This window comes from Micropterus salmoides, unplaced genomic scaffold, assembly GCF_014851395.1.
Source record: "Micropterus salmoides isolate LMB-PRFRI ecotype aquatic unplaced genomic scaffold, ASM1485139v1 Ms_hic_scaffold_20, whole genome shotgun sequence".
NCBI lineage: Eukaryota > Metazoa > Chordata > Actinopteri > Centrarchiformes > Centrarchidae > Micropterus > Micropterus salmoides.
This window is the reverse complement of record NW_024041151.1, coordinates 4,943,190-4,955,924: the sequence shown is the minus strand read 5'-3', so window position 1 is coordinate 4,955,924 and position 12,735 is coordinate 4,943,190. Positions and strand designations below refer to the sequence as shown.

At 40.0% G+C, this 12,735-nt stretch overlaps 1 protein-coding gene across 3 annotated transcripts in view; it reads right to left on the bottom strand.

Annotated features, from left to right (window-relative positions):
• Positions 1–12,735, bottom strand: part of zfyve16 (zinc finger, FYVE domain containing 16) — a 35,561-nt gene that overhangs the window by 2,850 nt on the left and 19,976 nt on the right. For all 3 annotated transcript variants that reach the window (XM_038733019.1, XM_038733018.1, XM_038733020.1), the window contains 7 exons: positions 10,301–10,405; positions 7,439–7,589; positions 7,243–7,323; positions 6,992–7,154; positions 3,656–3,761; positions 3,345–3,521; positions 1–3,235 (listed from right to left, as the gene is read on the bottom strand). The exon at positions 1–3,235 is cut by the window's left edge and continues 2,850 nt beyond it. In XM_038733019.1, the coding sequence (XP_038588947.1) occupies positions 3,077–3,235; positions 3,345–3,521; positions 3,656–3,761; positions 6,992–7,154; positions 7,243–7,323; positions 7,439–7,589; positions 10,301–10,405 (942 nt within the window). In that variant the 3' untranslated portion in view covers positions 1–3,076. The remainder of the gene's footprint in view (positions 3,236–3,344; positions 3,522–3,655; positions 3,762–6,991; positions 7,155–7,242; positions 7,324–7,438; positions 7,590–10,300; positions 10,406–12,735) is intronic.

Genomic DNA, 12,735 nt, shown 5'->3' with positions numbered 1-12,735 from the left:
GCATTAAGACACTTTTTTCAGCACAAGAAGTAAATAACATGTGATCTGTATTGGCTAAAAAGCAAAGATTACGTCTGCTGTAAAGCATCAGATGTTTACACCTTTAAGCATTGCATTTTGGGATTAGATATTTTCCACCTTATAACAAAATTATATATTTGTTTATTTCTGGAATTAACTGCAAAGTTTAGTGTAGTGTAAGTGTTTTTTCCTCTCAGTGCTCAAGGAACTTTGCTACACAAACTGCAAAACGAATGTAGCCGATGTCCTATCAAAAATATGAACTCTTATTCTGTTTAGTTAAAACTTTTATACCAATGATTCCAAAAATAACTCTATCATTAAAAAAAAAACAACAAAACAAAACAAAAAATCTCCATGCATACAGTTTATACATTTTGGACAAAGCTGACTGAAAAAGTTCCTGACTGAAAAGTGAGACTCTGGGACGAGATGCGAGACACTGCACAAAGCTACCCAAAAACAGTTGATGCTAACCTGGTTGCATTTGGGGATGGACCCTCTTTGCGTATTTACTAGCCACAAGACCACAGCTCTCGTACGAGGAAATTGGCAGCTCTGATCTATCTTGAAAATTTGCGGTAATCTTAGAAGCAGGTGAAGAAAAAAAAAAGGGCGACGTTATCCCAGTTGTGATCCACCGAGTGCCTTAAAGCTGAAAAATACATTAAATAAATTCAAACTGTGACACCGGTGTGACGCTTTTCACTGTGTGGTAAAATACTTGTGAGTTCCTGCACCAAACAGCACCTGAGAAGACGAAATGAAAAAGACAAAGTTGTGGTTTTACGGGAGGATTTGCGTTGGATTAGTCCTGTAAAACCAGAACTTGTCGTTACAACTTAACTTCAGATTTTTTTAACATTTTAAATATATTTTGATCATATTATGTTCATCAGACAGCTTTAAAGTTGCTGGTAGGCAGATTCTGTTACGCCAGTTTTAACTGTTTCCCTCTGTTCTTAGTGTTTATGCTAAGCTAAGCTAACCAGCTGCTGGCTGTATGTTCGTATTTAACCGACAGATGTGAGCGCGGTCTCCGTCTTCTCTTCTAACTCTTGGCAAGAAAGCTCCTAAGCCCGTTTTCCAAAAATGTGTTCATTTAAAAGTTAGAATCACCAAATATTAAGAACTAAAAAATAGTGAGATGACTTGCAAAAATTAAATCTGATGGAAGGATCCAATCAGCTGTGCAAAATCTGATCATTTAACTGATACTCGAAACAAAAATTAAGCAGACAAGTAAAATCTCATCAAGTAAGAAAAATCATTGGTATTTGAGCTGGAAAAGACTCGGCAGCCATGAAAGGGGACGCTTTGCTGCTCAGGAGCAGCTGCTCGTTCAAAAAACACAAATGTTTAAACAGTTACAGTAAAAAGCATCTTGGTAGAGAGTAGTGAAAATGAGAATAACGGCAAAAAGTTAGCTTTAGTTTTATAAATGAACTTGAGTTTCATCCCGGACAGGAAGTTCCCTTCCAACCCTGAAACTTCAGCAGATACCCGTCACTTTTTTTTATTTGCAGAATAACTTGAATGAAGAGGAAGCTCTAGATGAGTACACAGAGTACAGCTCTCCACATTTATCCAAACACATTGATGGGCCTCGTGCAAGAAACACCCGTATGAACACACTCTAGGCCAATTACCACAATTTCGTTTTCAACCATTTACAATGATGAAGAAGTATTAATGACTGGTGCAGACCTGTCATACGAGTCATATACAGCCCTGCAAAAATACTTGGGAGACTAAAATCTGATGAAACCTTCAATCGTGTTTTGTGGTTTGAAAGTTAACTACACTTCTTGCTGAACTAATATTCCTTTTCAGCACATCACCAGAATCATGGCTGCCAACTTACACTTAAGGTTTGACAACTATTTTTATTAATAGATTTTGCCAATTCATACAATTCAGCTGCCTTCAGCTGGTCTCTGTCCAGGAGTTGTAACACCTTCATGACTGCCATGTCCACTTACTCACCAGACAATGTTTAACATCTAACAGCATGTCAGAATATTCCTTCTTTATTTCTGTCACCTTCGCTCTGACCACTCAGTGTCGGCAGCTGTAATTAATATTTTGGAATTGTTTCGGTTCCTCCAATACGACCGCTGCTCGAACACGTCGTGTTTTTTCTGCTGATTTCTCACGTTCCTCTTATTAATGCGAGATTGTTGGTTATGAAACCTGGCCCACATATGAAGCGAAACAGGTCGCGTTATATGGCAATTTATGAGCACTGATCACGCTAATTATGGCATCTCACAAATGTGCATGACGAGGTGTCATTCATCAGGATGAAACGACTCTAGTTTGTGCAGAGTTTGGTCGATCTGACTTGGGGAAATAAAGTCACAAGTTGAGGATAAGAATACAAAAATGTTCTTGCATGAGGCCAACTGTTTTCCTGTCGTCATAAACCAGCATGTGGAATGAAAGCATAGTACCTTTAGAAGAAATGAGATGCGATTTTTCTTTTCAACACTGTTATTTTGTTTTTTGTTTTTTTTTTTAGATTGGGCCGGCTACGTATGCAGTAGCACCTGATCATGTTGCTTTAATATCATCATTTCATTCAGTAAGCCCATATTAAAATACAATAAATACATCCAAATGAGAGACACTTTGATTCGAGTGTCTGTGGGAAACATTCACTGAGGTGCTCCCGGCTGACGGAGGCCTGCAGGGAGCCTGGAAGGCAGAGCAGAAGAAAACGGTTTGAATAGTTAAGTTGTATTTGGTCATGTTGTCGTATTCCTTGTTTAGTGTTTGGCTTCTTGTGTTAAAAGCAGCTTTGGTGAGCACGAAACACACAAACGATGACGCAGTTCCTTAACAGAAAACCATCATGTCAGTTTACATCCCCAACCTCAGAGTGGGAATGCTGCTACTTGTCCTCTGTGACCGGCTGCGCGCCCAGCTGTGCAAAATGAGCTGCGGCATTATCACGTCCCGCCACGATCAACCGCTCCTCCGCCTGTGCTCAACCACCTTTTGTTAAGTGGATCTCTTTTCAATACTTAGAGGTGTGTCATGGTCTGCGTGTGCGTTACATGGTGTGTGTGATGTAGAAGATGAACTCCATGTCCATGGCAGTCTGCGGTACACTAGCGCTACCTCCGTGGATGACGGGGATCAGAGCGCTGTCCAGCTCGTTCATGTAGCGCTGAGGGAGGAGCCTGCCTCCGGAGCCAGCCTGGTACTCCACCTGCGAGCAAACACACGCATAAATACTTAGTGTTTCCCACACATCCAGAAGCCTTTATTTGAGCAGTCTGCTCTAAATACTGTATTGTGTTACAAAGATTGGTTTTTACCATATCGGCCTGCGTGGAGATCCGGAGGGAGAGCGAGTTGATGCCACTGGAGGTGAGGACGGCGAGGTGAGGAGTCAGAGCGCTGCAGGTGGCCAAAGCCATCTCCCTCTGAAACACGCTGCAGGACGACAGCACAGACGCGAGGCCGCAGTCTGCGGTCTTGAGCTGGTAGAACACCTGAAGAGATATTCAGACGTTCACACACCTGAACAGTTGACTGGCTCCAAGAGTCAGACAGGACTTTTCCCATTTTATCAAGTGTATGAAATAAAATGGGTGAAAAGAATCAGCTAATTAAAAGACAAACTCACCTCAGTGCATCTGATGGTGCGTCCGTCTGACTCAAACTCGGTGTCCTGCAGCACCTTAACGCTGTGGACGCCGTCCAGAGGTCTCCCATCCACCCCGCTAGTTCTACTGCAGCGTTGAAGGCAGAAAATCACATTACAGATAAACAACAAGTCCATTCCCTCCCTTTGGAGCTCAGTGAGCAGGGAAACAGTCTAGAGATGCAACGATTCATCGAATTGTTGCCAACTATTTTGACTACAAAAGTGATTCCAGCTTTTTATGTGTGAACATTTTCATGTTTCTGACAGTAAAGTGAATCTTTTGTGGGTTGTGAACAAAACAAGACATTTGAAGACGTCATTTAGAGCTTTGGGAATTACTGATCAACATTTTCTGACACTTTGTGAAAACAAACAACTAATAAAATTAATAGAGAAAATAATCGACAGATTAATTGACAGTTAGTTGCAGCCAGCGACGTTTGAGCCATTAGCATTTCCCAACCTACACAATCATTCATTTACCTTGTGAACAATAACTGGAACTGACAAAAAGATTCTCTCTTATTTTTTCATTGAACTTTAAAAGGATAAGTTCACTTTTTTAATACAAATAAATTCCCTTTTTGTGCAGCTCAACACAGAAACACTGTCTGGGGAATCAAGATGAGGGAATGATGTCCTAATAACAGAAAGACGGGAACTTTGAAAGAGACACTCGGTCTGCTGAAGCCTCATATCAGCTTCAAGTAAACTGTGGATCGAGTTTTATCCACTTGAAGCCTGTTACAAAGAGATCTCTTAATGGACATTATGAACAAGTCAAACCAAAGCAAAACCTGTTTCAGTGACCGCAGATGAGTGTTTCAGGCCATCCTACTAAAAAATATGTTGTAATTTAAAAACATCTGAGAAATCATGCTTGGATTAAACACTGTGACCGACAGATAGCTCTGAAGAGGCTTTCCTAAAGCAGGGTACCCCCAGGATTCTCACAGTTAAATTTAGACCCATTTAAAACCATCTAGGATAAAATTTAATGCCAATTTCACTGACATATAATGAAAAAACAGTACGAATTTTAATCCCTCGAAAAATAATTATTTGCCAAGTGACATGAATTTAATAACACATCAGAATCAAATTTAATATACAATAGCTTTTTGAGGTGTGTTTGTACTCTAATAACAAAATGAATAAAATATTTGTCGCATTAACAACTCTTACGCTATAAAACTAAAAACGCAAACTGAATAGAATAATAAAAATTTTAACAAGTGCAGTATGAGTTGTAATAACTAGTTACACCTTGGCTAGATAAGATAACAGTATGTATAGTAATTTCATATAATATGCCAAAGTAAAGTAAATGCCTTTTGTTTCAGTGATTATTCATCCCGTTCTTCTTCTACATCTTGAAAGCAGCGTCGGGCTCCGGTTTGTTTTTTCCTTGTCCCAGTAACAGGTGTTATGTAGAGTTCCGCGTGCCCACCGAGATTTGCGGGCACCTCCAATTTCTGTTGGTTTCATCAATGGTTATAAATAATTCGAATTATGAAGTATATATTTTATGAACGTTTAAAGTAATCAATATTTAATTACACTTCAATTCAGCATAAATATGTGGTGATAACTGCATTTCATCAATGGGCACAGCAAAGTGTCTGGAAAGGAGCTTAAGAGGTGGATGCATAATTCGGCAGAAAAGATGTTGTAGGACGAGATTTGCATCCACGTTTTTTCCTCAGCATATATCTAAAGTTATCTACTGCGAGGTGCTGGCAATTCTCAGCAGGCATGGAGAACTGTAAAGAGGTTTTTAGAAGGTTTTCTATTGTTTTTATTATGATTATTCTCTTTCTTTCTTTGCTAAAAGTGTTTGGGCAGCAAAAACTGCAGGACGAAAACTCACCAAAATTGGCAGGTGGGTTGCAAATTCCACCAGGCAAAAAAAAAAAAGAAAAAGAAAAAGGCCCTCATAGACCTCATGGTGGCGCTATAACAATCAACTTTACGTTTTTGCAATTATCTCGAAAACGGCCTTGTTTAGAGTCAAACTTCCTTCATTATTTTAATCTCTGGATTCATCTGCATCTTTGCTCCAATGGGCTTCTGCTCTAAAAATGTCAAATTACACGACTTTTTAATCACTTTTCTCTAAAACCTATTTTTGCAAACTCGTCCCAGGCGCTTTCACCAATCGACCGGAAACTTTAGCAAGATCATCTACGGACGTCGCTGATCAGTTTCAAGTTTTTGTGTGTCAATCTTTTTTCATAAATTTTTACTTTTGTGTATTTACGTACAATTTTACATAAATGCCCGTACATCAAAATTGGCTTAAGCTATTGTCACCAAACTGACACGTCTGCTCAGACGCTCGGCCCGAGCTTCACAGAGCAGGCCTGGGTTATTCTTCCACTAGGGGGCGCTAAACAAAGTTTATACCTCATAATTTGCTGCATGGATTCATACAAAATTCGGTTTGAACGATCTCTAGGGTCACTACTCATTTGATGCATAAAATTTGGTAATGATTGCTCAAAGTGGCCGCGGCTTATTACAACAAATCTCATTACAAACTTATGCTACAAAAATCAACACAGACATTCTCTCTCAGTTTTGGATCAAAAGCAATCAAAATAATTCACAACACACCCAAAACCAGCAGAATGATGTGCGATTTTGTTTAGAATCTTCTTACCAACATCTTGACTGTTGTAAACGTAAGCGAAAACTATCCGCGACTGTCACATGTGATTTTACTACCTCAACTTGTGAGAAGGTGTGTGAAAACAGCCTCTCACCAGTAGCTCAGTCAGTAAGTCGCCTGCTCTGCAGATCTGAAGTTGCAGGGTTCAAATCAGACTTGATCATAACGGGGGTGTTCAGATCATAGTGAGTCTAAAGTTCTCTATTTTATTTGGATCTCGTGACATTCTCTTCTTATTTTTCTCTGCTTGAAAGTGTTTGTGCAGCTTAAACTTTAAACCTTGCAAACACAAAATGTTGCAGGCGGGTTGAACATTTCACCCAGTAGTCAGGTACATATAATGACTCTCTGATCCTCTGAAAATGTCAAATGTTGCGTTTTTCGCGACTTGATTGGATCCCAATCAGTGCCGCTCTCGGCTGTATTCACCTCTTGTTTTTTTAGCACCTCCTCGTCGCTATGTAAACTATGTCAACTCACAATCACAAAGAGTAATACCAAGGGATGGAAACATCAGATTTTACTACTAGAAACTTTGCAGCACAAAGAGTCCATGTATGACCCGCTGGGTAAGAGAGCGTGTGGCAGGATAAGTTACACAACGTGTGTGCAAATAGTGCGTGTAGTGGGTGCAGTGTCGTTACCCTGTGTTGATAGGTGATCTCCAGTCGACCCAGCGGACAGTGACGTTTTCTCTGAGCTCCCCTCCGTCATTCTTGCCGCAGGGTATGTGGAAGTCTGTCTGCTCCCTCAGGGCACTGCGCAGAGACTCCATGGTCTCTGGAGGGATTTGCACCATCAACCCGTCTGACACAAAAAGACAAAATCAGAGTCAACGTTGGTCCAAGAACAATCAAGCGTTTGTAGAATATGACGCGTGTTACAGTAACTTTACCTTCAACAATGCTGGACTTGGCAATGAAGCCTGAGGAGGCTTTCAGGGCTCCATTGAACACCACAAAACAGGCCCCAGTCACTGTAACAACACACAGACCACCAGAGGGTTAACTACGTATATAAAATACAGTCAAGAGACAACAATAACCATAAAATCATTGAACGTTTGTGATAAATAGGATGATGGCTCTCACCTGTGCGGGTCTTCCCCGGCATGCTGTTGGCCTGGGTCTGATAGTTTCCCTCCTCGTTCTGGAAACACACCAGGTGAGAGTCGGCCTCCGAGCTGAAACGTGCCCCGATACTGATGACGTGCTCGTTGGCTGCATTTATCACCTTCTGCATCTGTAAAACACAGATGACACGTCACCTGTTCTGCACACCTGTGTGTTTGACAGCGCACTGTTTGTTTGTTTTTTTCCATGTAAAGGCTTCATTAGACCATGATGTGGTTACTGGGCTGTGCCAGATGAAAGTTGACAATGGTGAAAGAAGCGTGGGCGTCAATCCAACGCCACAACCCGCATCTACAAAAACTACCACTCAGTGAGCTTTTGCCAGCTCAAGGCACGAAACGCCAGGCAAAAACATTGTTTTTTCCATGCACTGGTCAATATTGAGATTTGGGCTAATTTGCTTCCTTAAAGAGGTGGTTTTATGTTTTTTTCCCTCTGCTTTATTGAGTTTTATATCTTTTTTGTGCATGTAACAGGTTTGCAAAGTGAAAAAGCCCGACGTCCAGCCCAAAGGGAGTTCCCATCTCCCACAGAAGGCTCTGCTCTGAACTGCCTTAAAACAGCTTGTTTGTAGTCCAGCCTTTTCTTACGCTTTCTTGTGATGTCACAAGAAAAAACGCGTCATAATGCTCGCCTAGTGGCTAGTCCGAAACACCCTCAAACACACCGGTGGAAAAACCCACTGAGCTGCAGCACACCGCTCTCCTCTCCCTTCCAAACACTAGCTACCCTCCAGGCAGTCAGTGGACATAAAGTTGTTACTGTGATGTAGAGACAGAGCTCAGTACCAGCTCGACTCGCCTCTACTTGCCCTTTTTATTTTTTCCATTGTAGAAAAGTTGTACCTGTACCTGCTTCCAGGTACATTTTTTCATATCACCTCTGCAGCAATGTGCAGTATGACAAAAAATATGCTGTTTTTTGAAAATTAAACCATGTAAACCTGTTCTGGCACAAACCCTAAATAATAATTTGAAAATGAGAATAATATGACCTTTAACATGTCTTTTTTCAGACTAGTGGAAATAAAACCTCCAAAATATACATGTAGTAGTTTATTTTACTACAGTTTTTCTCTGTGCGTCTGTTGATTTCTCCTAAAAGTTAGCATTCTGCCGCAACATCTCCTATCGCTGATGCTGTCTGCACCATATCATCATGAGTACCGTTCGAAAGCTCTCTCTCTCCAGCACAACGCTGTTGGATCCAAATATGGTCATTTCCTTTGTACCAGCAACCAACCATGAAAGTAGAGGCGGATTTAAGCTAAATGTGAAATCTAATCGCTAGTGTCGATTTCTGACAACATGACTGGTTTAGATGCGTCACGTGGCGCTCTTTGACACTTCCTGGTTTAGCTCGGTCTGTTTCTGTGTTTAGTGTGTGTAATTGTGTTCAGACATGCTGTTACTCAGTTATCAGTTTTAATGTATTTGAGATGTTATATATTGGTGTTCTTAAGGATATGATTCAATATTGGGTCTGTTAATATGGATTTTCACTGGAAATGTGTAGAATTTTCCTCATACTCTAACCCTAAAATCTCCACTTCAGTATAATAGAATAGAATAATGTGTCCAAAAAAAACCCAACACAATAATTTTGAACCTGACTTAATCCAGTGTTCAGATTTTAGTCGTTGAAATAGATGCAAATTAGTACATATTTCATTAGATTCTGCTTCATTTGCATATTTAAACATAATATTTCAGAAAACCTGTAATACAAATTTCAAAAAGTAATCAACTAGGAATGTTTCATGGTGATATTAGTAAAACACCTGCAGTGTCTGGCCTTAAAAGAAACATTAACCACTATCTGTGTGAACAGTGTGCTTGAGCTTTGCCTCGTGTGTTTGTGTAGTCTGTCCTCGTTCCAGGTCTACATGGTAGAGAGGAGGTCGTGTGGCACAGGTCTGTTTAGCGACACCTGAAGTTACTTGACTGCCTCCCACATCCACATTTTTTTACAGCCCGCATGAACCATATTTAGAGTTTTTTCTTTACCGGCTGCCATTTACATTGTATTTATTTTATCCGTTAGGGTTTTATTGTTACTATTTATTTCTACTGTTCTTTATCTATACGCTTATTGGTTTTTGATAACTAAATATATTATTTAAAAAAGAATAAATTCAGAAAAGCTCGTTCTATTGGCTACCTCTGCACATTAGTCAGTGTTGATAGGCTATTACTCGTGACTTGTAACCAATCATCTAGTACTGGGACATTGGACATTGCTCCAGTCCACACAGTGGTGAGCACAGACTGAGAGAAGTGGCTGCAACAGAGCCAAGGAAGCGCTTCTTTTTTTTTATTATTATTATTTTTTATTAATTATATCGGCTATTTGTTTTTAAAATGCCTGATGCAGATTATTTGATAAATTCTGAATATTGGCGCTGATTATTGGTCGACCCCTGGTCTTTACAGGCTTGTTGTACATAGTAATTTGAGATTTTGGTAAAGTTGTTTTTTTTGCCAATGTTAAAAGAGAAGATCGACACCACCCTCATATCTGTACGATATTGATCTTCTCACACAACACTCAGCAAGTGCAAAAAGTCAATTTGTTCTGTGGTTTGCTAGAGTCCCAAAGCTTTAGAAATGGCTTTATTACCTTTTCCAGACGGATAAATCTCAGTTACTCTGTTTCTTGTTTGTTCCTGAATTTCTTTGGATCACAGCATGATGTCTAGCTTTTGAGGATCTTTTGGTCTACTTCACTTTGTCAGGCAGGTCCTATTTAAGAGATTTCTTGATTCTCATCCAACACTCAGGAAGTGTAAAAAGTCAATTTGTTCCTTTACAGCTCTCTTACCTCGTTGAAGCTACTTTTGGGAATGTCAATGTAGCTGTGGCCCATCTCCATGTGGATCCTCAGGCCCTCCACAACTGACAGACTGTACTGGTAGTTCCTCAGGTCCTGTGGGAAAACGGTTAGGGGATTTAAAAGGACTTGAATCTATTTTCACGTTTGCCAATAAGAGGTACCACAAAGACCAACAATGTGCATCTGTGCTATTGTTACTATTGGTTTTTCACTCGCTTTAAGGTCATGCCACAGCATGTCGATCGGATTCAGGTCAGGACTTTGACTAGGTCACTCCAAAGTCAGGATCATTGTCCTCCTGCAGAACCAAAGTGCGCTTCAGCTTGAGGTCACGAACAGATGGCCGGACATTCTCCTACAGAATTTTTTGGCAGACAGCAGAATTCCTGTTTCTATTTACCACAGCAAGTCTTCCAGGTCCTGAAGCAGCAAAACAACCCCAGACCATCACACTACTGCCACCATATTTTACTGTTGGTGTGATGTTCCTTTTCTGAAACGCTGTGTTACTATTACGCCAGATGTAAATGGGACACACATCTTCCAAAATGTTTGGTCTCATCAGTCCACACAGTATTTTCCAAAAGTCATCAAGATGTTTTCTGGCAATACTGAGATGAGCCTTTATGTTCTTTTTGCTCAGCAGTGGTTTTCGTCTTGGAACTCTGCCATTTAGGCCATTTTTGCCCAGTCTCTTTCTTATGCTCGAGTCATGAACACTGACCTTAACTGAGTCAAGTGAAGCCTGCAGTGCTTTGGATGTTGTTGTGGATTTTTGTGACCTCTCGGATGAGTCGTCGCTGCACTCTTGGGGTAATTTTAGTTGGCCGGCCACTCCTGGGAAGGTTCACCACTGTTCCATGTTTTCGCCGTTTGTGGATAATGGCTCTCGCTGTGGTTTGCTGGAGTCCCAAAGCTTTAGAAATGGCTTTATAACCTTTTCCAGTTAATCTGTTTCTTGTGTGTTCCTGAATTTCTTTGGATCACAGCATGATGTCTAGCTTTTGGGGATCTTTTGGTCTACTTCACTTTGTCAGGCAGGTCCTATTTAAGAGATTTCTTGATTGAGAACAGGTGTGGCAGTAATGAGGCCTTGGTGTGGCTAGAGGAATTCAACTCAGCTTTCCAAAGATGTGAAAAACCACAGCTGATTTATGTTTTAACAGGGGGGCAATCACTTCTTCACACAGGGCCATGTAGGTTTGGATTTTTTCCCCCTTAATAATAAAAACCTTCATTTAAAAACTGCATTTTGTGTTTACTTGTGTTATCTTTGTCTAATATTTCAAATTGTTTGATGATCTCAAACATTTCAGTGTACATGCAAAAAAATAAGAAATCATGAAGGGGGTAAACACTTTTTCACACCACTGTATTAAAACATATTGAAAGTTAAAACACAGTGACAGTGGGCATAAAGACACTAATATGGTGCACAATATAGTAATATTTTAGGTTCAGCAAGGGCAGTTCATCGAAAAATGCGTCAACTCGCCACTCGGTCTAAGCAGGGAACAAGCTGCAGGTAAAAACGACCACATAAAGTTTGGGAGTATTTTAGATGGAGACCCAACAACGTGGTGATGAAGCGGCACCAACAGGTAAGGTAAATTCATCCCCGAGAACTTTGTCAAGAGAGCACCGTTTACTTTTTGACAGACTGATGCGACAACTTATCTCAAATTGTCCCACACTTACGCAAACATACATTTGCTGCATATTACTCCAGTGATTAAATGAATCCATGTCAGAACCATTTTAAGTCAAATACTAACGTTAAGATACTGATTTCCATTTAAATTAATCTGCATGTCACAGCAGTATTTTTTCTGATAAGGTAACTGACAAATAGGGTCTGTTATTATTGTTAACACTGTAGTGACATGGAAACACACTTAGACGCACTTAAATATGTCATTAATCTACTAATCAAAAAATAATTGTTAGGTGAAGCCCTGTTATATTGATTTAGGCTTTTTTATTAATTATTTTATTGTAACGTGTTGCACAATAACTATATTAGGGCTGTACGATTTAGATAAAAAGTCATATTGCGATTATTGTGGACAATATCGCAATTGCGATTCGATTATAATAGAACAAATGGTACTATGAGTCTACTTGCTTGATTGTCAAGGAAAACGCACGAAATACTGACATTCTGAAATGTGTTTTCTCAACTTGAACAAAGTTAAACAATAAACAATATTTATAACAATAACTTTAGTAAAACAGATGTAAAACAGAACAAGGGGTGCGTGTTGCTCGATGGAGAAGACGGCTAAAAGTAGCAAATAATGGCCCATTGGATCTAAATCTACATCTGTCCACTGCACAGGCTCTATCCACAACCTGGAGGAGGAACTATTGTACATGAGTGTATTAGTATAATATTATAACATTAAATAAAGAGTATAATGTTC